At 39.8% G+C, this 26,762-nt stretch overlaps 5 protein-coding genes, 1 long non-coding RNA gene and 1 pseudogene across 7 annotated transcripts; 2 read left to right on the top strand and 5 right to left on the bottom strand.

Annotated features, from left to right (window-relative positions):
- Positions 1-824: 824 nt before the first annotated feature.
- On the bottom strand, positions 825-3,879 carry LOC133736407 (dol-P-Man:Man(5)GlcNAc(2)-PP-Dol alpha-1,3-mannosyltransferase). The gene is made up of 13 exons (XM_062163882.1): positions 3,685-3,879; positions 3,570-3,604; positions 3,352-3,489; positions 3,096-3,164; positions 2,829-2,986; positions 2,688-2,754; positions 2,542-2,595; positions 2,183-2,271; positions 1,962-2,078; positions 1,638-1,741; positions 1,478-1,556; positions 1,329-1,385; positions 825-1,224 (listed from the first exon to the last, which is right to left on the bottom strand). Exons 1-13 carry the CDS (start codon positions 3,857-3,859, stop codon positions 1,053-1,055), a joined length of 1,314 nt encoding a protein of 437 aa, XP_062019866.1. The 5' UTR covers positions 3,860-3,879; the 3' UTR covers positions 825-1,052.
- A 2,420-nt stretch (positions 3,880-6,299) lies between these two features.
- On the bottom strand, positions 6,300-7,798 carry LOC133738789 (uncharacterized). Its single transcript, XM_062166409.1, has 2 exons — positions 7,161-7,798; positions 6,300-7,061 (listed from the first exon to the last, which is right to left on the bottom strand). The coding sequence occupies exons 1-2, from the start codon at positions 7,629-7,631 to the stop codon at positions 6,567-6,569; spliced, it is 966 nt and encodes a 321-aa protein (XP_062022393.1). The 5' UTR covers positions 7,632-7,798; the 3' UTR covers positions 6,300-6,566.
- A 2,362-nt stretch (positions 7,799-10,160) lies between these two features.
- On the top strand, positions 10,161-11,108 carry LOC133736408 (translocator protein homolog). Its single transcript, XM_062163883.1, has one exon. The coding sequence runs from the start codon at positions 10,410-10,412 to the stop codon at positions 10,986-10,988; it is 579 nt and encodes a 192-aa protein (XP_062019867.1). The 5' UTR covers positions 10,161-10,409; the 3' UTR covers positions 10,989-11,108.
- An 820-nt stretch (positions 11,109-11,928) lies between these two features.
- On the bottom strand, positions 11,929-13,612 carry LOC133736405 (xyloglucan 6-xylosyltransferase 2). Its single transcript, XM_062163880.1, has one exon. It carries the CDS (start codon positions 13,438-13,440, stop codon positions 12,085-12,087), a length of 1,356 nt encoding a protein of 451 aa, XP_062019864.1. The 5' UTR covers positions 13,441-13,612; the 3' UTR covers positions 11,929-12,084.
- A 1,084-nt stretch (positions 13,613-14,696) lies between these two features.
- On the bottom strand, positions 14,697-15,962 carry LOC133740955 (uncharacterized). Of its 2 annotated transcripts, XR_009861533.1 has the most exons (4): positions 15,425-15,962; positions 15,250-15,332; positions 15,004-15,105; positions 14,697-14,880 (listed from the first exon to the last, which is right to left on the bottom strand). It is a non-coding gene; the product is annotated as an uncharacterized LOC133740955 (long non-coding RNA). The 2 variants fall into 2 exon arrangements; XR_009861532.1 differs by having other exon boundaries at positions 15,250-15,962.
- Positions 15,963-16,726: 764 nt separating this feature from the next.
- Positions 16,727-18,637, top strand: LOC133737833 (cytochrome P450 71AP13-like). The gene is made up of 2 exons (XM_062165318.1): positions 16,727-17,245; positions 18,452-18,637. The coding sequence occupies exons 1-2, from the start codon at positions 16,727-16,729 to the stop codon at positions 18,635-18,637; spliced, it is 705 nt and encodes a 234-aa protein (XP_062021302.1).
- Positions 18,638-25,243: 6,606 nt separating this feature from the next.
- LOC133737834 (alpha-soluble NSF attachment protein 2-like) lies at positions 25,244-26,219 on the bottom strand (annotated as a pseudogene).
- Between the last annotated feature and the right edge of the window lie 543 nt (positions 26,220-26,762).

Below are 26,762 nucleotides of genomic sequence, written 5' to 3' on the forward strand. Positions count from 1 at the left end.
TTTATAATGCGAATAATTAATTATAGAGTTAAGATTCTTTACATATTTCCCTCAAATTTTGCCTTGAGCTTTATACCCAAAAAGGAAATGAATTGTGTCGTAATTCAAATGTCATCGATCAGTCTATGCTTCCAAATAATTGACAGAATTATTGGTTTAATAAAAATGTTAGTTTTCAAGAAAAATTATGAAGCAACTTTAAAGATTGCCAGAAGCAATTCCGGAACCCTATCCAAGTGCTAACATATTTTGTAGTAGTTGCAGAATCTGTACTAATCATTCTCGTTGAGGACTAGAAGGAATGAAAACAAATGTACTGAACAGGAAAGAGTGACCCCCAAGACATTCCGAATTGGAATATTTCCGGCATCATTCATAGTTAGCGCATTCATCATAGTTATTAGTTAGAAGCCCCAGCTCCATATCCAGGCCACGGCTCATATCGTCACTACTAATTTTATCTTCTTCTGTAATTTTCTTTTTTACCAAGGCGGTTTGCAAATTTACTAAAGAATATTGCAAGAAAAAAAAAACAATCAAAGTGATATTGCTTACCAAAAACAAAGACAGGAAGATATCTATTTTTATACGTGAAATCAAAATATAGGGTCCTTGTGATTACGATTAATGAATATCAATAAACCCATAATGATTTTTTTCTTCTCCGAAATCCAATCAAAATCACATCTTGTCGCGGAAACAATAAATGATTATCTTCACTGATTTTAGCTAATTACTAATTACAGAAGACGGCTGAATTAAGGTATTAATTATGATTTTGGGAATGGGTATTTGTATGCATGTTTAAGTTTAACCTTGTCATGGAATAACAAAAAGAGATCGATTTTTTTTATTTTTTCCCGTATAGTTGCTGTCAAATCAGTGTGTAACTTGTATTCTACAGAAGAGGAGAACTGATTAAAATCCATACAAGAACAACAAGTGGAGTAAAGAGAGCGAACTGCTTTTGTTGAGAGAACCAAACCACATTGTTTAAAAAAGAAGAAGAAAGGACGGCAGTTCCCTCTGCTATAAACCCAACAAATACAGCTTCATTTGTGTTTGTCTTGAGTCGATACTTTCTTGTCCACGTAAGGATATTCGGATGGGGCAGACCACAGACCAAATAGTATTACTAGGTGGAGACCAAGAAGCAATGCTGATGAGTAAAGGTTAGAAGGATACACATTCCAGCAAAGCTCCACCCCAGTAAACAATATTACCCTGCCAGGAAAGAAGTTGAATCAGCAAATGGCTGTCATCAAGTAATAATGATGCAATAAATATTACAGGTTACGTAACTCAAGATTTAAGATTGAGCAGCCTACCGTAGAAACGAAGGAAAAGGTGTTTTCCACAATAAATAAGGTAATGTGTGGAAATACCTGCACTCAGACGTATTAAGATCTTTCAGCACTTGTCATAATTCATACAGAATATCATCCAGCACAGTCAACTTGTATCAAAACAAACTTACCAAGAGTAGAATTGATAATGTAGTGATCGGGCACATAGAATGCCGATGAAATTTCCAACGAACATAGTTGTCAGAATATCTGAAATAATCAGATGCACTTGAGCATCAGTTCAAGGAAGAAAAGGAAAGGAAAAAACCCGATCACAGAGGCTCAACTTACGTTCTTTCTTAAGAGCCTTGTAGGAATGGGTATTTGTAAGAGCAAATTTGAGTTTTATAGAAACAAGTTTCGAATACAAAAATTTAAAAACTCCTCCTTCATGCCTGCACATGACCAAGACCAAACATATCAACACAACGATAATCATCTCTAAATCCCAGTAGTTTGTCAAGATTCTAGGGAATTGCATGTTATTACAGTATAGGTCCTATAGGACGTAACTCCGAGTCAGCATCTCAGATGATGGCCCATAGTCCATACTTGGTGATAGTCACACGTACACATGTCAAGAATAAAAGCAGGTAAGCAAAACAATACACTTACTTGCACCATCTATAGTGAGCAAAGGCTGCAAGTAAAACAAGGTGTACAACCAGCAAAGAGATTGCAAATGCCTTGGAGACAAATATTGGCTCAGGAAGGAACTTGAAATTAACAGACCTGAAAAATAGTCTGCATATTATTTTTCTCTTTAATTGCGAAAAACAATTAAAATAAAAAATGACATAACTTATACAGATTTAAGTTGCGAGTAAAGAATGTACCAGAAGTGGATGAATACACGGCCAAGATTAAAGGCTCTTGAGATGTATGCAAATGGATGAGACATGATGAAAGGTAACCCCAGCAGTATCTGCAGAGCAATTCACCAAGTAGCTGTCAAGTGTTAACAAATGAACAGCATAACTGAACAATGCTCTTGAAATGGGGATCTTGAAATCCAGCTCACCTACCAATGTTGGAATAAAACACATACATCAACTTCATCATTACAAGAGTTGACTAGTCTGTAAATGTGAAAAAATAAAAGGATGTAACTCAAGGCTACAAAGCTGAATATAAATGAAAATTCCATCCCTATACAGACTTGGTCTCTTAAAAACAAAAGGGAACAGATAAGCACCTGGACAAGAGCTGCACCAAACAAAGCTGATATCACTCCACTGATATCCATAGCCTGTAAAGATGTGTAGCTGGTTGAGCAATTTTAACAAATAATTCAGGTGCAAATTTTAAAAGAGCAACAGCTGCAGAAAAAAAATATATTACCTTTAACATGAGGAGTAGAAGAGGTGGAGCATAGAGGAGCACATTCATCTTTATCGAAACAGCACCACTAGGTGGATTAGAAAGCACAAGTTAAACAAATATCGCCTTACCTAGATAAATTTCATCAGGTGAAAATTCTACCTGAAAATGATCAATCCTAGATGCCACCTTTGGTGAAGAAATGAGGCTAATGAAGCATCCAGTAGCAACATGGCCAAACAGTCATTAAAAAGTCGGAGCACAAAAATAGAATGCACTCTTTTTGATAGACAAAGCAACGCAAGAGCCCACCATGGAACCTGTTCAACAATCAAAGAACAATGGAACCGCAGAAAGATAATCATCAGCATTTTCAAAATCAGGTTACATTTTGAAACTTCCACAACTCGGCTCAAATGTTTTGCTTACCACATCAGTCTTCACATAGATGTAAAACATGATTCCCAAGTTTATAATGTACAGAACCCCAAACAAAATCTGCACCAGTGAAACAGAAATATAAAGGATCAGATGAAACTAGGGAACAACATCATATCAGGTAAAATATCAGCAATCAGGGTAACATTAAACCTTTCCGATACAAAGATACACAACAACATAAATCTTGCGTGTAACATCATTCAATTCCCAATCCAAACTTAAATTTTTCAGAAAACAGAAGTACCTGAGCTGGATGAACTTGGCTTCCTGTAACATACTGAATAGCAGAATAAGCATATAAAAAACCAGCAGGATACACCAGTGGCCCTGTGTCTCCTTTCAAGTTACTATAGTCTCTTTCTCCACCAAGAAACCCATTGACCTGTATGTTCAACATTACAACATAATCAACGGCGAGTTCGAATTTTCCGAAATCAAAATGGGGAAGAAGATATCACTCACCTGAGACATGTAAGCGTCCCAATCGATCTTCGTATCTGAAAACCGTACATTCAGAGTATCAGGTAGCTATAATCGCACACACATGGCGTATATGTACATGAGGGAGAAGGCTTACAAGGGACGTAGGCAATGATGAGGGCGGTGAGGACCGCATCGAAGACGAGCAAAGCGGAGGCGGAGGCTACCTTAGGGTTTTGGAACAGCGTGGGGATCCAGGGCTTGGAAATTTGGTGCCGCTGCGACGATTTCGCCCGCCGCGCCGGTTTGACCGCCATGGTTGAATTGCTCATGGACTCTGAAGCGACTGGAGCTGGAGACTCCGATCAACATTAGAAGCAGCAAAAAGGCCTGCCCGACTATCAAGCCCAGGCCCAATAAACAATGTGGTTAGACCGGCCCAAAGGGATTAATGCGGAAATAAAGAGTACACACATTTGGTGAGAGAAGAAAGATCATGAAAAAAAATTTCTTTTTTTTCTTGAAATTGAAAGATCATGAACTTTGTTCGACCGAATCAACATGCTAGGTTGCTGCTCAATTTTATGAGTTCAACTTTGGTGACTGGTCATGCTATAATGACATACACATACAAAACATGACTTGGCATTTAGATTTGCATGAGATTTAGATAATAATTAAGTAACAATATGGAACTACAAACCATTTCAAATTTTACTTTTTGGATAAGCAAAATAAGAGAATAAGAATGGAACCACGAATATAAACTAAGATATAGATTACTATGTATGAAATGTTGGAGAAAACCTTAATTACATTTACTCTAATTGTGGCCTTACGGACTTCTACTGTTTGGGAACACATAGAAAATGTCCCAAAATCTAAGCAAGATTAAAACAAGATATTAAGGGTACAATGTTGATACCATACTTAATTAATTGAGTATGCAGTTCAATTCGTAAATAATTTTTAATATAGGGTCTTGTGATCTTGGGATGACTAGAAGTTAATTCTTTGGATTACACTGTCACATTAAGATTTCTCCTTATGTACAAGTTTAACCAAGTATTTGTCCAAATTGCTATAATTGCTAATAGTTGAATTTGTTTAAAATTTCATCATAAATCAAATATTTTTTGTACGAGAATTTGTTGTAAAGTATTACCCAAAAAAAAAATTAGCTAGAAGAAATGCAACACCAAAAGAAAATTATGTACCTATAATGAGAATAAATTGCAACGATATTACAATTTAAATATCAGGTGCGGATTTGTATAGAATAATTAGTGTATTTTCTACATTTGTCAGGTCTTTTAATAATAAAAGTTAGAAGCTGACTCTCTTTCTCTCTAAATTAGGGTTAGGTTTTCTCTGCACTCTTCAACACCACCATAAATTTTGTTGATGTTATGCCTGCTCGACTTGCTTCCTCTCTCGCCATCACTGATGGGAAGAGGCAGGTCTATTTGCGACCAACATAGGGGAAGGGTATGAGGCAATTGGACGTGTTTTTGGTGGGGAAACTTCACACTGCTCAAGAATATCAGGCCCGATCGTTTATGGGGATGTTCCACAATGCTTGGCGAGTCAATGGTACTCTGCAAGTTAACGGGTCTTTTTCACACTGTCGAACCCTGCAGACCGAATTCGAATCTAGAGGATGCACCATGGGGGTATAATCATGCTCCGGTGGCTGTGGCCTGTTACGATGGCGTTACTCTAGTCGAGCAGGTGCCTCTCATCATGGCATCATACTGGATCACCTTTCAAGGGATCCCTCATGGTTTTCGATCTGAAAGAGTGATGACAATGATCAGATACACGCTTAGAGACTTTCAAGAGATCGACAAGCCCGGAAAACGAGTTTGAAAACTCTAGATTAGGGTTGAGATCCCTCTGAACCAATCTCTGTCCTTTAAATGATGGTATTGGGTGGAAGATGAAGTCGAGTTCCTCTGCAAGTTCAGATATGATAATTGGTCATTGTGCTATATGTGGCTTGGTGACACATGTTGGCTTGCTTGCTCTCCGGCCTTGGACGAAGATAATGCAGAGGCGGAGTTTACCACAATTGCGTGATTAGCAAGTGAGAACTAGTCAAATGATTTATTTTCAGTAGGAGGCGAGATTTGTTCACTCTTGTATAGGTTTGCTTAATTGTGAGCGTCCCAGTAAACTTAGATAGATTTTCTGAATTTTTTTACCGGATTTCTTATGTAACTTTTTGTAGACTCTAGCCTTTGTCTATTGATCTAATGAATTCAACTTCTATTTAAAATACATATATATATATATATATAGAGGACCGTTCTGAAGAGGACGTCCGCAACCCAGAAAAAGTGCGGACGTCCCTCCTCCGGCGTCGAGAAGGCGGCGATAGCTGCGCTGCGGTTGCCGGACGAACCCTCTGAACATCCCGGACCACTTTCCAGTCGGGTGGACTCGCCGGTAATCACTTTCCAGTCGACCTTGATCGGACTACCACTTTGCAGTCGACCACGCTGCCCAAACCTTCGACCTCGATCTCTTTGGCCTTCGTCTTCACTGCAAACTGGTCTGGGATGCATGTAGCCTCCGTCCGACAAGAGAAGAGGTGCGCCGCCGTCGGAGCTTGATTGCGGAGAAAGGAGGGACGTCCGCACTTTTTATGGGTTGCGGACGTCCTCTTCAGAACATTTATATATATATATATATATATATATATATATATATATATATATATAAAATAAAACAGGTCTTTAAAGAACCAGAAATTAATCAACTCGTATGAAGTGGAGAATCATTGGTTATTGATCCAATTATTATTGGTCGTTGGTGCAAATTCAATTAAGGTACAGTAAAAGAAATTATGGATCACTGTTTGATCCAATCTTGAAAGCAAACGACATTGGTAGTAGTGCCAAGATTACAACCATTATTGAATGAATACCACGGAAGCAACTTGGGATAAAACAACAAAGCTACTAGCTAGCTAGCTACAGAATTATAACAAACACTAACAAAGATAATGCATGAATAAGAGAAAAACAGATTAATTAGCTAGTCAAATTTCTTGAAGAAGTCGTAAATGTGTTGATTGATCTCCTCGGGCCTTTCTTCATTGATGAAATGTGCAACTCCTTCCATCACAACCACCTCTTCCAGCAGCGGCACATATTTCTTGAACCCACCTTTGTGTATGTAATCCTTGGCGCCCATGGAATTATAAACCAGGTCTTGGTCTCCCACAATGAACTTAACCGGAACTAGGATCCGAGCCCCGGTCCAGGGTGCAGTCAGTTCCCAATTCCGGTCCAAGTTTCGGAAGTAGTTCAAGGCACCGGTGAAGCCCTTCTTCTCGAAATTGCTGGCGTAGTAGTGGATATCATCCTCAGACAACCAGCTCGGCAATGTGATCAGAGCATCAGGGCTGGCATTTCCAAACCCTTTACCTTTAGGAAGCAAAAGCGGACCGGGATTGCGGTTGGTTAGGAATTCCTTCATGACTCTAGCACAACCAAGGTTGGCAAGCTCGTCTTCTATGTCACCTTCTTCCTAAAATATGAATGAACAGTACGGATCATGAAACTACACTACATTGAATATATGCATAATATAAGAAAGAGTTTTGACACAAGTGAATACTAAAAGAACCTGAAATCTGCACATGTAATAGTCACCGCCATAAACAGCTTTTAGGGCTTGAATAGGCTTGTACTGAGGATTTCTTGGAGTGAAGGCAACGCTCATGTTGACCAAAGCCTTGACTCGGTCGGGCCGAAACAAGCAAAGGTGCCAAGCGATGACTGCACCCCAGTCGTGGCCGACCACAAACACCTTCTCCTGGTCGGCGGTGACGGCGTCCAAAAGCGCTATGAGATCTCCGACCACGTGGAGGCACGTGTAGCTAGAAGCCTCAGCCGGCGCGTCCGTGTCGCCAAAGCCACGGAGGTCCGGCGCCACGGCACGGTAGCCGAGGGAGGCCAAGGCGTGCATCTGGTGCCTCCAGCAGTACCAGAGCTCCGGGAAGCCGTGGAGGAATAGGATCACCGGGCCTTGACCTTTCTCGGCCACGTGCATGTTGATGCCGTTCACTCGGATCGTCCTGTGCTCTATTCCCTCCATTTCTTCTTCTTCTTCTTCTTTCTCGATATCCTATATAGTATGGTATCTAGCTCTCTGATATAATGATATATAGTGTTCCTAAGCGTGATTACTGTTAATTAGAAACGTTACGAACCGTTAATTACGTCTGGAATAGGAAGGAAAGACAATCGGAAACAGATTGTTAATTAAAAAAACAGGAAGAGTATATATAAGACGATCGAGTATATAGAGATGATGTAAATATATCAGAAATTGACTTGTATTAGTCCATACCAAACCCGCGTGAAACACATGCCATGAAGAATGTGACAAAATATGATTATCGAGTCCCATGCTCTTGTCAGTCTTGTGGTAGCCAAAATAGACCCATATCCTTTTGGCCTTATGGCACTGTTTTCAAAAACAGAAAATATCCTTTTTGGCTCCATACCTATGTTCATACTAGCCATCCAATCTTAATATTCAACCCCAACCCCAACCCCAACCCCACTGATGTTGACAATTCTTCAATTGGCTCTCATGGGTCTCATCTTCAAGGTTGCTTGCATGGTTTTTGAATTTCAAATTTAAAATCTTTTTGTTCGAATTTGTATATGGATACAAAATCATCTTTCACATGTTTCCTTACATAAAAACAATTTTTTTTTTTTTTAATTAGAAGTTGAATGCATTGTTTTTTAAAAATGGCTAGAGACTACAAACACTTACTTTTGACAAGGAACCAACCAACTCTCTATCTAAGCACTGTAGCTCATTACAGTCCAATAAAGCTCGCTTAAAAGCAAGCCTAGTACACACAAAAAAATAAACCTTGCCTCCTAAGAAAAATCAATCATCTAACCCTCACCTAGCTACACTTAATGAGTTAATTGTGCTACAAATGAAGAATAAAAACATCTCCAAAGCTCTTAGAAGCTATCTCTACGCACACTAGGCTTACGCCAGTCACATTCAAGATATATAAAAGTCATGATCTGAATAGAGTAGCACTTGAAGACCAATATCTCGACCCAAAATACCCAAGAAGGTCCAGCTCTTGGGCTAGGCCAGCCTAAATCACTCAAGTAATAAGTGAGGGTTCCAACTTCCAAGACACCCTCCTTGCAAACCCTTGACTTGGGCCCAATCAACCCAAACCCAGACTCAGGCCTCCATGCCCAACTCCAAGTCCAGGCCCAACACCAAATCCCAGCTTAACCAGCGCTCCTTCCTCTAACTCCTACAGCCGCTACACTAGAACACCACCGCCGACGTTAGTAGCACCTCCAGTGGTCGGCTACGATCACCCAAGCCGACTACGATCTGCTCTGCACTCAAACCGGAATTGATCCGATCTTCTGGCACCACCAATCAACGATGAAACCAGACGCCCAATGTTTCCTAACCACGACGAGGAGCCTCGCCGATGCTAACAACAGACGGCAACTGAAAATTTTCTACCGCCGCGCTCTGCTCAAAACCCTTTTGGGCTCTGCTATTTCTTTTAATTTTGCAAATGATTTTTATTAATTGTTGCTAGTCAATTAATATTGTGGATGCATTTTCACAAAAACAACCCATAATTCTTGAGAGATAAATTTAAAAATTAATAAATATATAGACAATTTGTCTAAAATTATTTAGTCCAGTAACAAGTCTCTCTTTCGTAGTTAGAAAATTGTGAATTTGATTCACGAAAAATTAATTATTGTAATTCTTAGTTGTGGATGTAATAAATAAAAAATTGTTATTGTTAATGTAATAATATATATATATATATATATATATATATATATATATATATATATATATATATATATATATATATATATAATTGTTGTAATATAATCTGATAGTGGTATGATTATATCAAATCCCAATTCAATTTAGAAACTCAAGAGTTGGTGATATTGAATTAGAAATAATTAAATTTTAATTAAGTAAAATAAAATAATTTTTACAGAAAAGACAATCGTGAATGTAATTTAACAAGTCAGGCGAACACATAAGAATCTCAACGAGCTCATATAACTTGTTATATATTCAGCTCCGCATCAATTTAACTAACCTCACCGTTACTGCATATTGATATATACCCAAATTAAAGCTAACTTTATATCTTCGACTTATACCGTTCCTTAAATTTTTAATGAGTGTACTAAACATAAACCAATTAAACTCATTCTCAAAAAAACCAATTAAACTCGAGCCATGTTACAAGTCTAGAATAGCAATATCAATATCTTGCAAGTCGATATGCCTGAAGTCCTGAACAGATCACAAATGTCATGATGTTGTAATTGTAAACCATTTCCAGACTTGGGACAACGGCAAACAGTCGCTAGAGTATGTACATGCAGTGTGAATCAGTTCAGATATTTTGAAGATGAGCACGAGCTTTTCTAATCCAATCTTATCTAGTCTCAGACTATGAGCTCGTGACAGAGCGACAGCGCGACAGTGTCACCTTTCGGTCTAAGCCAATCCCAGACCACGTGTAGTAGCAACCAGCTTCCACATACAGAACTCCAGCTCCACCAAATTTAATTCAAGCTTAATCATGGAGCAAAGTACATTCTGGTTATGCCGAGTATATATGCTATGCCGACATGCACACTGTCTCTCTCAGACAGCCACGTGTTCTTCACCGGTTCCCTCTGCTCCAGATCTCCTCCTCCGCCCACCTGTCCATTTCATTTAGAGTTTTAGACAACCCCCACAAAACTCGGTCTCCTCTATATAATCCCCACCTTAATTTCCTCCAAGACATGTACACAAACAGACTCATTTGCCTTTCTTTCTCTTCTCTGGTTTCACATGGATTCCCAAAACCTCAAGCAGCGTAGGGTTGCCGACGACCCTAACACCACCACGAGCACCGCAGCCACAATGAACAAGAACAACCACCCAAGCAAACGCGACATGAGAATGAAAATGGCCAAACGCGGCCTAAGGTCACTAGCCGTGGCGGTTTCGCTCCCGGTGGCTCTTCACCTCATCACTATTTACTTGGGATCGACCGACAGCTACCGCACCACCTCCAAGCCCTTCTGGTTCCCGCCTCTGTGGGGCTTGCGTCTGACTTGCTTGGCTTCGAGTTTCTTGATGGGTCTCTCGGCTTGGCTTGTGTGGGCGGAAGGTGGGTTTCACAAGAATCCTGTGGCCTTTCCAGTTTATTTGTCTCAGCTAGTCTTGAGTTTGGCATGGGATCCAATCGTGTTTGGGGCCGGAGCTCCATGGGTCGGGCTCGTTGTGTGCATGGGGATGTTCGGGGCTCTGGTTGGGTGTTCGAAGGTGTTTCAGGACGTGAATCCGACTGCCTGTGATCTCATGAAGCCTTGTTTGGTTTGGGTTGCTTTTTTGGCCGTTGTAAATCTTAAGCTTGTGTATCTCTGAAATTTCGTGTGCATAATGTCGAAGCTAGCATTTTGTAACGTTAGTGTTTCGTAACCATCTATATGTAATCTACTTTTACAGAGTGTTTGTGTATGCATTGGGAGAGTGTTTGTGTATTAATCACATGCTTGATGTTTGTTTTGTTTCCAATAACTTCGAGCAGGGGTTACAAATTGGCAAAAGCACTCTCTTATGGCCATTAAGATCTTCTGCATTATATTTGGACAAAGGCAAGTGGCAGATCATATGTCAATTCGGTTTGATAAAAAAAAATTATAAAAAAATGCTAAAGCACAAAAGCAAATGCAAAGATGAAAGGATTAATGTGGTGATGACGACGACCATATACACGTACCCGACACTCAGACAGCATGAACTCGCAGTCTTAACATTTCTTTCCAATGCCACTATGATTCATTGTGTTCTATATGAGACCATGTCCCCTAAACCAGAATCCACACCGATGCGTTAAAACGAGCTTCTACTGACCGAACGCTATGGAACTGAATAACTTGATAGCAGACTAAGTATCATTGCAGCTAACCAAAAATACATCATAAGACCGACCAGTGTGAAATAAAATCAAGCATGTAATACATATACATCCCATATCAAGAATCTAGTTCACCCCTGGTTCAACCAATCTCCAACTTTTCCACATCTCTAGTGAGATCTAATTCTAAGTGATTTAGGCAAATACTCAAAACACCAACCGATTGCTGACCAGGAAATCAAGAACTTGTTTGTAAACCACTTGCCTGGCTACATGATGAAGCAAAAATCCATGAAACCAAATCCTATGTCTTCTGAACAGGTAAATGCATAATGCAGGAATATCCATCATATTCTAAACTTCATAGCTTATAATTCAGAGACATAAGTATGAACAGGTCTCATGTATGAAGATTGAAACAAAGTATATGGCCAGAAGCTACAAAAATTGAGCAAAACAATAAATTAATCTCTCTGTTTGATTTGGCAAGTAACAAATATTTATAAGGAACAAAAGAATACTATCTCCACACCTAGCACGGGAAGCATTAGGAACAAGATACACATTGTAGCATGTCTCACATGAGTGAGCAACACTGCTGACCTAGGAAGATGATACCTTAACAGCCTTAAACGCAGGATGAAGCAACCCGAGTTCATCTTTAACCTTAAGTGGCTTGCTCGTTTCATTTCGAACTCTCTTAACTCGTCTACTAGCCAAGGACTTGTGTGTGAATCCATAGATTTGAAGAACCTGATTATCACCAAAGTTAAAAGCCCTGTCCATCTGCTTCAAACATCTCTCAACTGGGTAATCTCCAAACTTCCCACACGGCTTGCAACCCACAAAATGTGTCACTAGCGGCCAACGATGATCACCCAAACCAGGATGATAATTCTCAATCATTTCCTCATATCTATCAACCAAAATCCCCCAATAACCATGTAAATAATACGCATTCTCGAGATAAACCTTATCACCCCACTTCTCCCTCTGAGTAGCCAATATATAAACCATAGCCGACTGATCGTCAGCTTCAAACACCGGCCTATTCTTAAGTGCGCTAGTCAATATCTTCCCAGCCTCATCCCTAACCTTTCCTTTCGGCCCCATTGGAGCCCAAGCATCAAGCATGTCCAAAGACCACTGGCAATTCCTCAACAAAAAGCTACCGGTATTCAATCCAATCCAATTCTTGTCATCATAAACCATCTCATTCCAGCCATGCATCACAAAGTTGGAATCTTTGTACCTCTCCCAAGGCAACTCGAAAGCCATATCTGTGAACATAGCATCACTATCCATCCACCACAGAAACTCGACTTCCGGGTGAGACAAAAGCAGCTTCCGAATCAGCGGAAGCTTGGCCCAAAACCCAGCCATTTCAGCATCCAAAAGAGCCATATTGTAGAAAACCTCAATCCCGTGCAACCTACAATAATCAATCTTGTTCTTAATAGACTTCAACAGATAATGATCACCTACCGGGTTCTCGCAGGGTTTTGGCGACGACCCAGTCACCAGAAGCACCCTGGGCTTGCTGGGCCCGACGAAATTCGGGAAATTGGGGTTCTTTTTCAGCCATTTCGATCTCTGCTCGTCCCAATTTGAAATCTTGGGTCCCAGAGTGTAGGGCTTACTCGGGTCGGGTTTCTCCTCCTCGCCTTCGTCCTTGAGGATCGTGTTGATGTCGAAGGCGTTGTAGTTGTTGGGGTCGTCGTCGGACGACGTCGTTTGGACCTCCTCGAGGACGCGGTGGGGCTCCGCCCGCTTGCGGGAGTAGAAGTGGTCGCGAATCTCGATGAAGTCCTGCTCCGGGGTGCCGAACTTTCCGGCTCCGATTGTGCCACGTAGGACGACCACGGTGAGGACCAGGCAGAGGATTGTGACCTTGCCGTGCCGGAGAGCTCGCTGGATCCTCCGACATCTTTGAGCTCCTATGCATTTCTCTAATATCATAGCTGAAATCAGGATTGGAATTAGGGATTTGGGATTTGGGATTAGGTGGGTACAAGTAGGAGTGGCAACCCTAGGCTCCGGAATTGACCCGAATTGGTATTCGGGGAAGGTCAGCAAAGGCTTTTTGGGGAGTGATAGGGAGAGGGAGAATTCTGTTCAATGTTTTACACGCGTTTTTGATTTTTGACTGCCAAATCAAACGACATTGTTCTTTTTAATAGTCGCGCCAATAAATTAGAATTTTTTTTTTTTTTTTGGTAAGCACAATAAATTAGAATTAAAAACTAATCATCATTTCGAAATCGGTTGGTTTGGTTTGTCAATATTTATATGTAGTTTTATAATGAGATGAATGAAAAGTTAGAAACTACTTTGCATTAGCTTCAAAGTCGAGAGGATAAAAAAGGAAAGTGGCAATGCTAGTACAACTAGTGATGATGAATATATTCCGAAGAACGAGACTAATAATATGAAAATTAATAAGAATCTCATAAACATGTGAAAGACATGAATATACAACAGAGAAGTGAGTGATAATAAAAGAGAGAGACAGTGCAAAAATAAACGTCCAAGCTATGGAGGGGTTGCTCTTGGAACTGCATGCAGTGTAATTTATGAAGGCATTAATCAACTCCTGATATGCAAGAACATCATATACAAATCCTTGTTCAAGAACATCAAATCCATATTACACTCCCTAAAACCACTAATCAAGCAGTTACAAGAATGCAACATCGAGCTACCCTACTGCTCAAAGGAGATCGAAGCTGGAATATTAATATTTTAGAACAAGTAATCAAGAAAGGTGAAGAGTTCGTGAGCAAGTGTTTGAATGATAGATAATGGATACCTTTTCAGCCTTACTAGGACGCCAACATGCTTCTTTCACTACTACAAAAAATGCATTTAAGGACACTCGAAAAACGTCTTTGAAAACTTTAGATGACACGCAAAAAAAACGTCATCTATCAAGGAGTCATAGTAAGTCATCTTTTAAGACGTTGAAAAAACGTCCTTAAATGTCTATAAGGACGCTGAAAAAGTGTCCTTGTTTCTATTCACAAACGTCTTCTAATGTCTACAAGGACACTAAACAAACGTCATTGTAACTCAAAAAAACGTCATCTAATGTCTACAAGGACACATGAAAAACGTCCTCGTATCTCATAAAAACGTTATCTAATGTCTATTAGAACGTTAAAAAAACGTCCTTGTATCTTTTGCATGACACAAAAAAAAAAAAAATACACACACAATTCAATACAAGACTAGTAACCAAATATATCTATTATAACTAAAATACAAAACAATGAGCACAAAGTTATTAGGCAATAAGTAACGATTCAATAATAACTACTAACAATAATCTAACTATAGCTTTACAAGTTCAACCCACAGCGCATTCATTGTGGATGTCCATGAATTTGTCTTGACTTTGAACTGCAAAAATCAATAAAATAGTAAAGAATAGCAAGTGTTGATGAATTTTTGTCACATTTGAAGTACTAACAAGTGTAAATATAAGTTGTTCTTAGAGTTTGTAAAATTAAAAATGAGTTGTACCAGGTTTTCTGGAGATTGCAACTTCTAACACTTGAACTCAAGCTCCTGCTCATTAAGTCTTTTTTTTTATCCCATAAACCTCCATCGTAAAGTTAGAATTACCTAAAGAACAACATTCAAGCACATTCAGTTTGAGACTCGCAAGATAGAAGAAGCAGTAAGGCAATCAAATAACGTCTTCAGTATGAGAAAGAAAACAAGTAAGAAAACTAATAAATTTAGTCTTGCCTTTAGATAGTTCCATACCTGGAGAAAACTTTGCAACTTTCAAACAGCCTTAATGAATGGTCTCAACTCCAAATGCGATTTCTCACGTAAATCATAAATGTCTGCAAGCAAAAGCATAAGTTTCTTCATATATATCTTGTCAAAGGACCAAAAAAATTAAACCAAAATTCAAATAATGACTTCTGCATGGCACCTAAGCTTCCATGTGTTGCCATTAAGCTTCCATCCAAATAGTTTTTTCTACTGAACATAAGATAAAGTCACATAACTAGTAAATTTCCAAAATGCAAATTTCATAAAAGCAAGATATAGGACATATACATACAACTGACATAGCATGAATCCATATTCCAAAAAATCAATTTGAAGAGACGATGCACTACAGGATTCATATTCAAGAAAGAAAAAACAATACACCTCTAAGCACAATGCAAAAATCCAGTCCCAAACTGGATGCAATTATCTCTGTCAAGTATAAGACAAGCATAGACCTAGTAAGAAAAACAAGAGCTCTACTCTCAAATATTTCACCAATTCTGTAAGAAAAAAAAAAACACATATCCCTCTTGCAACAATATTAGATGACATATAGTACAGCTCGGTATTAAGGCAGGAGAAAGGTAATTTTTTTTGTGTACCAATTAATCTAATGCTAGGCATTGGCAAAATAAGCAACCAATACATCAATGAAAAATAAATCCATATCAAACAGTGGAAAAACAACAATTCAGGATTACCTACAGATCTTCCCATTTTTGCAAGGCAAACCAAGTCCCCATCCATAATCATATAGTTTACAATCTGAAAAAAGAAACATATTGTATCTATTAGACTAACAAGAAGGCTACAAGCTACCGTCATGAGGCAACAAACAAAAATTTCAAAACAGAGAACCAAGTTAGAAGGTTGTGAGAGCAACAATATAGATAAAAACAAAACAAAATAAAACCAAGTACCTAAAATAAAACCATAGACAAGCAAATATAGTTAAAAAAAAAAATAAACCTACATGTACTACTGTACAATTAAACTATGATATAGTTTGTGAATTTACATTCAGAAAAAAAAAAACCAATCAATGAGAATCATTTTCTACAACTTTATCTTCGAGAGAAGTGCAAAGATGCAACCTATGAGTCATGCCAGCACACCAGTCGTTTTCTTCTAGATACTTGCTCATGGAGCTCCATACATGTTTTGTAGTTTTTCTAGCTGTCCGTCCATTTCCAAGGCCACCAGATCAGAAGTAGAAATTAGCACCGAAACTTCCAGTTAGAAAAACAAGCACCACACAGATTTGGAAAATCTGAACGATGCAAAATAATTTAGGCGGCTACGTTGGCTGGTACTGACTATTACACTGCAAAAAGTCAAGCATCAGCATTACAAATTGTTTTGTGAGATAAAAGAGACATGTGAGAAGCAACTAAAAATCGATGAACACAGAAATATAAAGGTTTGTTTAATTACATACCTGATTTTGATCTAAACTCCAATGGATCTTCTTCAATTTCTTAACATACCCTCTTTGCTTTTGGCATTCAGTTTCCTCATAGTGTTGCTTACATTCCTCTTCAAGGATAGTTCAAGAAAAAGAAAACTTAAACTCCCACCAAGCCCTCCAAAGCTACCTGTTGTTGGCAACCTTCACCAGCTAGGAAACCAGCCTCACCTATCTCTCCGGTCCTTGGCACAAAAGTATGGTCCAATAATTTACTTACAACTTGGTGAGATCCCAACTGTGGTGGTTTCATCAGCTAGAGTTGCCAAGGAAGTACTGAAAACCCATGATCTTGCACTATCAAGCCGTCCACAAATCTTTTCAGCCATACACCTCTTCTATAATTGCACTGATGTTGTCTTCTCCCCTTATGGTGCTTATTGGAGACACATACGTAAGATTTGCATACTTGAGCTGTTAAGTGCCAAAAGAGTGCAGTCATTTAGCCATGCCAGAGAAGAAGAAGTTGCTCGTCTGGCTCGTCGGGTTGACATAGTTAAATACACTAACCGGGTGACACAATGTCAAAGCTCCAATCCTGATGTCAGGATTACTATTTTCTTTGTCAATTGACATCATTGCCGCCAGGCCGTTGTAGTTTAGTCTGTAATTATATGAATCAGCACATTAATTCACGCATCACTATACATTTGGAACCTGAATGCTTCAGCTTCGATTAAGAAATCTAAGCTAACATATGGACATGAAAACATAGTTAAAATTAAACACTATTAATCAAGAGAGGGAAAACTAGCATTCCAGACCCTCAAAAGCGAATTAAGGGATCATGTGCTTCCAGAAATATCGTCATTTTGATACAACTTAGGTAAAAATTAAGACTTAATTTGAGTTGTAGCAGCATCTCATAACTTAATTCTGATGTATAATAGTAAGTTTTCTTTGATTATATAGAGTAAAGTTCATTAGAATCATTACCAACAGTTCCGCTATTGGTCCTTTTAAATGTTGACTGTTTAACAACTTTAGCATCGAGTGATTGGTATGAAATTAAGAAAACTGGAATATGGGGAAATATTCTGACCTTACAAGATACAATTATTAGAGGAAGGGATGCGAAATTTTGGTTTGAAAAAGTAGATCTGTAACTTATTTATTGAATAAATCGAGGCAGACTTGCAAAAATCCAAACCCTAGAAATGCGAAATTGAAATTAAAGCAAGATTAGAAGATAAACCTGGTTGAAATCATCGTTAGAGGGAGCACACGAGAACGCCCAATAGGTAGAGAGCGAGAGAGTTCTCGCAACGAAAGTTCCAGAGAAGTGAGTCAACCTTTTTAGAGAAGTGTTAATCGAAGATGAAGATCGAAGAGAAAAAGACCGCCCCAATAGTGATCTATGAAGGTTATCGTTATGGGTTCTCAGCGATGGCTGTGGTTGCGAGTCTGCGAGGGAGAGAGATGAAAGATGGGAGGACAGAGCAAAAAGATTCACGGAGTATCGAATAGAATGAGACGCCCGGGTTTTAGATAAATGAAATTTAGAATCCCGAGCGTCCTTAATAAGTTATAAAGACAATTTTTTAAAAATGCGTCCTTGTAAGTTTTAACCACGTGTCTCCAAAACTGATTTCTGTAGTAGTGTTTGTTGGGAGTACTATTCTCTTAAGGGACAATTGGAGATACTGAATGTTCATAATATAAGGGATGGGAAGAAACGACAGTTTAAACAAATCCATCTGCTCCTTGAATGTTAACCAGGTGACTATCACTGATATGAATGCCATCGAAGCTCATCTGGTCCAACACTTTGAGAATGCCTTCACAAGTGATCCGAATATTGTGAATACAGGGCTAGTGGAACGTACTATTCCCCGCTTAGTTACTGAGGAAGAGAATTGTGCCCTTCTGAGTTCTGGCAGTCCCATCAACACAGGAAATTCATGACGTTGTAATGCAAATGGATAGCTTCAGTGCCCCGGGTCCAGATGGTTTTAATGGGAGTTTCTTCAAGTTTTGTTGGTCGGTGGTTGGTCATGATGTTGTTCGGATGGTGCAAACTTTCTTTGAAAATGGTTTCATTATGCCTCACTTTAATTCTAATGTCATTACGCTCATTCCCAAACTTCAGGAGTCTGAGAAAGTTTCGGACTACAGGCCCATTGCACTTGCCAACTTTAGTTTCAAAATCATTACAAAGATCTTAGCTGACCGCCTTGGCCGCATTGCAGCAAGAATTGTTTCTCCTAGCCAAAGTGCCTTTATCACGGGCCGTAATATCATTGATCCCATTACCCAAACTTCTGAATGCATGTGCGAACCTGCTTGATGGCAAATGCAGTTATGGAAACATTGCAATCAAGTTTGATATTAGCAAAGCGCTTTGATACACTAGATTGGAACTTTCTACTAAGGGTTCTTGGTGCTTTTGGTTTCCACTCCACCTTTGTCAGGTATGTTCAAACAATTTTACAATCTGCTTACCTTTCAGTTAATGTGAATGGCAAAGCTTGTGGTTATTTTACCTGCTCCAGGGGTGTGCGTCAAGGTGGTCCCCTATCACCGCTTCTTTTTTGTCTTGCTGAAGAAGTTTTAAGCAGGGGGATTGCCTCCTTGGTTAACCAAAATAAGATCAAGCTCATTAAGGCTCCAAGGAATGTAACGCCTCCATCACATGTTTTGTTTGCGGATGATGTTATGGTTTTTCTTCAAGGCCGCTACAAACATCTCAGGAACTTAATGTCTTTCATGGAGGAATACGCATTAAATTCTGGTCAGGCAGTAAACAAAGCAAAGTCACAGCTATTTCTTGGTAAGTATGCAGTTCCAAGACGGCTGAGAATAAAAAATATTCTTAACATCACTGTCAGCAATTTTCCTTTTACTTATCTGGGCGTTCCCATTTTTGCGGGGAGAGTTAAATCAGCTTTTTTACTCCCTATTGCTGATAAGGTCAAAAGCAAGCTCAGCTCTTGGAAAGGTAGATTGCTTTCGCAGGCCGGTAGGCTGCAATTAATTGATTCTGTTATACAAAGTCAGCTTATTTACAGTTTTCAGGTTTATGAATGGCCCCATGAGCTTTTGAAGAAAGTCCAGAGGTGGGTACGAAATTTTTTCTGGAATGGAGATCCTTTAAAAAATGGTTCTGCACTTGTAGCTTGGAAGAATTGTTGTGTGCCCAAAGATCAAGGTGGTTTGGGTTTGAAAGATCTATTTACCCTCAACAAATCGCTGCTTCTGAAGCGTTGTTGGGAAGTAATCACCAAAGCATCTCCCTCTGCTATCCTGCTTCATGACCGTTTCTTAATTCCTGGCTTCCTTCCCACCAACTCTTACAAGAAGTCGTCAATTTGGCTGGGGCTCAAGAAGTTGTGGCTACAGTTTCATACAAATCTGCAATGGGTTGTGGGTGATGGTAAATTGATACGCTTTTGGAAAGATAATTGGTTGGGTGAAGCACTTGTAGACTCTATCAATTGTGCTCCTGATATTCTCCCTTTTCTTGATGACAATGTTTGTAGTACTCACAAAGAGGCAGCTGAGGCCATTTCTTCTGTTCAGTTACCAGCCTTTGACATGCCGGACCAGCCGGTGTGGGCATTGGAGAAATCAGGAGTCCTCACTGCCCAGTCTGCCTACTGCCTGCTGGCGGAGCAGCTGCCAGTGGTGCCTTGGGGCCGCAGGATATGGCATAGGGCCATCCAACCTCGAAAGAGTTTGGTTACTTGGAAAGTCCTACTTAACAGAATACCCACTGATGACCTGCTCCAACGCCGTGGCTCTATTCTTTGCTCTAGATGTCAGTTGTGCAGAGCCAATATTGAAAGCACTAGTCATCTTTTTGTTACCTGTGCAGCTTCCTTATCAATCTGGCATTGGGTTGGGTCCCTTTTCAGGCTTCAATTTGATCCAGGTACGTCGTTGGTTGATCTTTTTGGTGACAATTATATCTCTAGCTTCTCTGTTTCTTCCAAGCTTCTTTGGTTTATTTCTGTTTGCAATCTACTATGGAGTTTATGGATGGAGCGTAACAGATTAAAGCATGAAGGGGGTGATTTTAATGAGGTTATCTTCAAACAGAAGCTAATCCTGTCTCTTAAGGAATCAGCTTGTTTGCTTTTTACCCCTTCGTATAACACCCAATCTATGCCAATTTTTGCGCTCTTGGGTCTTTCACCATTGTGGCCTACAGCCCCCAAAGTTGTACGTGCAAGTGTTATGGCAGCCTCCTCCTGTTCATTGGGTGAAAGTGAACACGGACGGATCTTTTCACAATCAAGCACATGCAGGTTATGGTGGCATTTTTAGAAATAGTGATGCATCGTTTATGGGTGCTTTCTCTGCTAATGTTAAAGTGCCTAGTGCTCTGGATGCGGAGATGTTAGTGTTTACACCCGGTTTATCAACCTCTATTTCATCAAGTCATAGCCATTGAAGGGAGAATCAAGATAATGATTAACGATTTTCTCGATCATTATTAATGTGTTGTTATCTTGAGGATATGTTAATAGGAAGAAGGCATGTTTTGTTATATCTTCTAATTAAGGTTGAGATAAATATCAAGGAAGCAGTCAAGGTCATGCACGTACGTACTGGCCGGTGCTCATGGATTAGTCTTACTAATCCAACTTGGCAATTGTTGCTTTCCAAGACTTTCACGTGGTGCAACATGTTAGGATTTATCAATTTAGGAGTTTGCATGAAAGATTAGCATTTTAGTGCATGAAGGACTGTAATAGAAGAATGAAACTAGAGTACGTGGCCTTTTGAACTAACTTTGATTATAGTTAGATGAGGACATTAACAAGAAGAAGATTACTACCTTGTGAAGAAGACTAGTACGTGGCCGATATACATCACATGAGGATAGAGTTTTAGTTGTCAAAGAAGTTCCAGAGATGAGCAGAGCACAAGAATTGGATGCGTGAAAGGCTTCTACAGCTACAAGCAAGTCCACCTCGATATAAAGAAGCAATCGACAAATCAAGAGACACACACATCTCCAGCAAAACTCCATCATGGGTTTTCTTTTATTTTTCTTAGCTCCAGATTAATTTCATTGTCTTTTCAATTCTTTAGTTGTTGGCTCTACTAGTTCAAGTCATTTCCCTTCGTTTGTCTTGTAATCTAGTATCGATATTTCAATTGTTTCCCTTGTTACTTTTTTATAATAGTTGATAATTTTATTCTTCAAGCCATTTACTATTTTCTTTTTCCTCTCTTTACTTTATCGCTATTTACTTTCCTGCGATTTACTTTATTGCTCTTTACCTTTCTGCACTTAATTTAGAGTTTACTTCCTTGCTCTTTTACTATCGTGTTTGTTTCTTACACTAGGAGTAGTTTAACGTAATTGTTCGGTTACTAATCACTATTTGCTTCATCCATTGAACAACCCGAAAGTCCTTGTCTCCAAGGCATCGAACCCTCAGCCGAGATTGTTCCTTCCTCGGCTTTCAGTCGCTCGACGAAGTCAGAACATGCGCACTACATCTACAATTGCACACTTGGCCTTCTGGCCGTGTGCTGGCACGCTCAGCAATCTACTCACCAAGAAGGACATTTGTTCCTTGATCTCTCGGCTTTCTGGCCGAGGTGATTTTCAGAGGCAACAGTTAGCAGTCATGCAGCCTTTGACATATTGCAGCATATATATATAAGAATTAGCAGCAAATTCATGCTTGAGTTTAGTCTTCAAATGACATTCTGCCAACTTTATATACGTTGCTCCAGCTTCATCCCAGCATTTGGCAGCTGTGTAACAATTAGCAGCTTCATGCAAGAGCTCTATTCGGGTTCTTTATAATAGAAAAATCCCCATCCACCCAGTTTCTTTTCTGATTCTTTTTCCAATTCCTTTGCTCTAACAATAAGATCACCCATTGTTTTCAATAGCTTTTGATCACTGATCTCTATGCTCCACCGAATGAAGACTTTAAGCGTAGAGCACTGCTTAATTATATAGATAGTAATTAACTCTAATTAATAGGCATAGGGAAAACTAAATCCTAATGGGAAACGTATATAAATTAAAATCAAATTAGGGAGGGTCTTGAAGATTCCTAACCCATTCCACGGTCCCACATCAATCTGACCATGTAAATGCAATTAAGGAATAATTTACAAGGTCAAATCTAACTCGACTCTGTTTTGCAAATTTTATCAATCCTTCAAATATATGAGAGTGAAGAATGATATGTTGCACTTTTATGAAATAATGAAAAAAAAAAGGGTCCTTGCCCAAAAGCACCAAAATGAGCCAAATTTTTCCCACTTACCCCAGCAACAGTTTTTCATTCCCACTAACCCAATTTTAAGAAAAATGACTATTTTGCCCATAACTTAATTAAAGAATTACAAGCCTCTGCCACTCTTTCATCTCTCTCTTTCTCTCTCCCCTGGATCTCCACCTCCGGTCTCTCTCTCTCTCTCTTTCTCTCTCCCTCCCTCTCCCTCCGGTATCCACCTCTGGCACAACGTCGATCGCAGACGACATGACGAACTGCGGCAATTCGCGACGAAGAGCAGACTGCTCTTCACACCCAAGCAATTGCTCAGGACACCCAAGCTCTATCTTCTCGCTGAATCTGTCGAACACCGTGTTGCAAATCGAACACCTCGCCCTCGCGGTCAAGATCGAGCTTCTGCACTGGCCAATTCTCATTCGGCCCGGATCACATCTTTGCCTTCCGCTGTTGCAACCATATTCGCTGCACGAGCTTTTCCGGCCCAGCTCCAATTCACTCACCTTCGCCGGAGTCGATCTGAGATCGAGATGCAGACCTCCGATTCGCTGAGTTTTGATTTCACGATTTGCGTGGTCGACTTGGCTGTGTGAGCCAGTGGCTCACCGGAGCTGTGTGGATTGACATGTGTGTATAACACTGAGTGAAGCAGTGATTGGGATTGTTGCATCGGGAAGAAGAAGAAGAAGAGTGGTGGAGTTGGATTTTGGAGTTTGCGACTGGGATTGCAATCAAGTTGCCGGAAGATCTCGATGATGAGCTCCTCGGGGAGACACATTGATTAGATCATGGCCTCCGCCTCATCTCCTCTCTCCTCTCTTCTCTTTTTTTTTTTTTGTTTTTGTTTTTTTTTTTTTTTTTGAGTATGGGGGCAGAAGGCCTATAAGGAGAGAAAAAAGAAATGTTCTATTGAGAGGTAAATCAGGTAATAAAGGGTTATTGGAGGGCAATAGACGTCTATTAGGGGGCAATAGACGTTTTAAATTGACGGCTATTGGGGGGCAATAGACGGCTATTGGAGGGCAATAGACGTTTTGAATTTATGTGATCTCCTTGTTTTTTTTCTGTAATCAAAGTTTTATTTGTCTAAATTTAGGGAGATTAGTATTTTGGCAACTGAAAGTCTTATTGGGAGGCAATAGACGTCTATTGGGGGGCAATACATGGCTGATAGTCGTCTATTAGGGGGCAATACATGGCTGATAGTCATCTATTGGGGGGCAATACATGGTTGATAGTCGTCTATTGGGGGGCAATAGACCATTGGGGCAATAGACGTCTATTGCGGTCTATTGGGGGGCAATAGAGGTCTATTGCCCCTCTATTAGGGGGCAATAGATGTCTATTGGGGGTAAAAAAAACTTTCCGGTGAGATTTTCAGCAAATTCTGGTGGCCGGTAGCCGGTGACCGGAATCCGGCGAAAGTTGACCGGAATCCGGCGGCCGGTCACCGGATTCCGGCGGCCAATGACCGGACTCCGGCGGCCGGTGACCGGGCTCCGACAAAGTCTCCCATGGTTTCTCTCTCTTCCATTTTCTCTCTCTCTCTCTCTCTCTCTCTCTCTAAGTAACAAAGGGGTAAGGGTAAAATGGTATTAAAAAAATTTTAAAAACAAAAAAAAAATCTTAATTGGGTATTAGGGAAGACCTCCTTAGAGTGTTTTGGGTAAGAGAGAATTAAAAAAACTTAATGGGGTAAGTGGGAAAAAAATATCTAAAAATGGTGTAAATTGACAAAACCCCATAATTTTTCAGACTTTTAATTTTTTTCTTTTTCACATTCATCAAGGTGATGAAAGTTTTATCATGAAAGTACGTATATCAAGCAACAGCTTGTGAAAGTTGTGATATCATTCGAAACATTCATTATTGCTCATCAAAGGCACTGTAGCCACATTACAAGTTTAATGAGTTTTTTGTTTTCAGAAAAAAAATTCATTATATTCTCTCAGCAAAAAATAAAATAATCATTTAAAACAAAAGTGGCATTATTTCTTTTTTTGGGTCAAACACTGGCACTATGACAATCACTACACAAAAATCAGTTAAATCACCGTCTGGCCATTGAGAGGCTTCTTTTGAAGGTCAGTCCCGTTTGGAGGATCCAATTCACTGGCCTCCCTCCCATTTTTCTGATATCCTCTTTGATTGAACTAGACCGCAAGAGTTTACTTCCGGTCGGCGGTGACCTGCGCATTACGATTGTCGGTGATCTTTGCAAGTCAGTGCACATCTCTCTTTGCTTTCCTCCGTCACCAAACGTAGTGGTGGAGCTGGCGGGTGTCAAGTCTGCGACCTTATTCGTCTATCATCGCGTTCTCACGGACTTGGGGGCTTTCAGTTTCTCCTCTACTCTCGAAAGCAAGTTAGTCGTCCATGAATCGAGCCGTGGTAATGTCTTCACCGCGTCACTGAACTTGGCAACGTCCCTTTGAAGTTTGAACTAGTGGAGCTTTAATGTAGGTCAAGAATTTGCACTCCCAGTCTCCCATGTATCAGGAAAATTTGGGTACATGTCCACGTATCGCATAACTGACATGTCCATTGCAACAACATCATCTCCTTGGCAGAGCCGGCATATTCCAGCGTTGAAGAGATGCCTCTGAGCTTCGTCCATGAGCAAGCTGTGGCTGAGCGAACGAGTAGCAATTTTTTCGAAAATTTCGATGGCCATGGAATATTGCTCAATCTGTGCAGCAAGCTGAGCAGCTTTTTGATAACACTGGTTGGCAGAGATTGTTAGTTCTTTGTTTTGGAATAGCTCGGCTGCCTTTTCGAAGAAATTATGTTCTTTTAGGATTCATGTCGCTCCACAATTTCCTTATAATATAGTTGTGCCGCTTTCTGATAATATGTTGCAGCCTTCACAATGTTCTTTTCGGATTCATATAGCTCCGCAATTTCCTTGTGTAGTTGTGTAGCTTTCTCATAGCAAGTTAATTGTAGCCGGGTTAAGCCTTCCGATTTCACAGAGGTAATCGACTCCTTGCTCTAGACAATCAATGGCCTCATCAACAGATGTTATATCGTAGCAATGTGCAGCATCAACAAAAGCTGTGGCAGCGGCTTCAAGTTTGGTTTTGGTCTTCAAATGATGTATTGCCAAATTGATATATGTTTCTCTAGCTTTATACCAGGATTTGGCGAGTTTGTAAGAGTTGGCAGCTTGATCCAAGAGTTTGGCAACATCTTAATTTGTGTTTGGAACCGATAAGTCCCCAACCATCCAACTTCTTGTTTGCTTTCTTTATCAATTTCTCCGCTATGGCAATATGATCATCCATATTGTCAATATCTTACGTACGTTTCTGAGTTTCTGTGCTATATATTGAGAATGAACGGGTATTTACACAAAAAAAACAAACCGTTCTGATAGTAACAGGAAAACTTTCATAAACCATTCAAAAGCCAAAATGACCTATGGAATTATACTATTTCACCTTGCAAATTAAGTCCGAGTTTCTGTGCTCTAGCTGCTGAATGGAGACTTTCTAGGGTATAAAGAACGTACAAAACCCATCCTAATAGGAAACGGCAAGACGTAATCCTAGTGGGAAAAGGAAAGACTGAAACAAGAAAAAATCTTGAACTTTCCTTAACCGTTCAAACCAAATTTGACCTTGTAAATGAACTACAACTCTAACATGACTTACTGCAAAAGCATGACTTTCCACGTCCCAATTCAAAGCAGGACATGAATCCTGGGGGGGGACTATGGGTGCCTGGGTGCTGTCAAGTGAGACAATTCTGCCCTCTAAAGCTAGCTGAGACAATAGTCTTAAAGAGTCTCTAATTCATTATCTATGGAGAGAAATGCATTATCATAG

This window comes from Rosa rugosa, chromosome 3 (genome assembly GCF_958449725.1).
Source record: "Rosa rugosa chromosome 3, drRosRugo1.1, whole genome shotgun sequence".
In the NCBI taxonomy this organism is placed as follows: Eukaryota; Viridiplantae; Streptophyta; class Magnoliopsida; order Rosales; family Rosaceae; genus Rosa; species Rosa rugosa.

What these genes read in the sequence shown, in the direction of transcription:
- LOC133736407 (XM_062163882.1), bottom strand. Translation starts at nt 3,859, where the DNA reads ATGAGCAATTCAACCATGGCGGTCAAACCGGCGCGGCGGGCGAAATCG. An exon ending in CTAGGATTGATCATTTTCAG is followed by an intron (nt 2,755 to 2,828) that starts GTAGAATTTTCA and finishes TAATCCACCTAG; the next exon opens with TGGTGCTGTTTCGATAAAGA. An exon ending in GCTCACTATAGATGGTGCAA is followed by an intron (nt 1,742 to 1,961) that starts GTAAGTGTATTG and finishes GGTCATGTGCAG; the next exon opens with GCATGAAGGAGGAGTTTTTA.
- LOC133738789 (XM_062166409.1), bottom strand. Translation starts at nt 7,631, where the DNA reads ATGGAGGGAATAGAGCACAGGACGATCCGAGTGAACGGCATCAACATG. An exon ending in ATTACATGTGCAGATTTCAG is followed by an intron (nt 7,062 to 7,160) that starts GTTCTTTTAGTA and finishes TTCATATTTTAG; the next exon opens with GAAGAAGGTGACATAGAAGA.
- LOC133736408 (XM_062163883.1), top strand. Translation starts at nt 10,410, where the DNA reads ATGGATTCCCAAAACCTCAAGCAGCGTAGGGTTGCCGACGACCCTAAC.
- LOC133736405 (XM_062163880.1), bottom strand. Translation starts at nt 13,440, where the DNA reads ATGATATTAGAGAAATGCATAGGAGCTCAAAGATGTCGGAGGATCCAG.
- LOC133737833 (XM_062165318.1), top strand. Translation starts at nt 16,727, where the DNA reads ATGGATCTTCTTCAATTTCTTAACATACCCTCTTTGCTTTTGGCATTC. An exon ending in TAGTTAAATACACTAACCGG is followed by an intron (nt 17,246 to 18,451) that starts GTGACACAATGT and finishes AATGTTAACCAG; the next exon opens with GTGACTATCACTGATATGAA.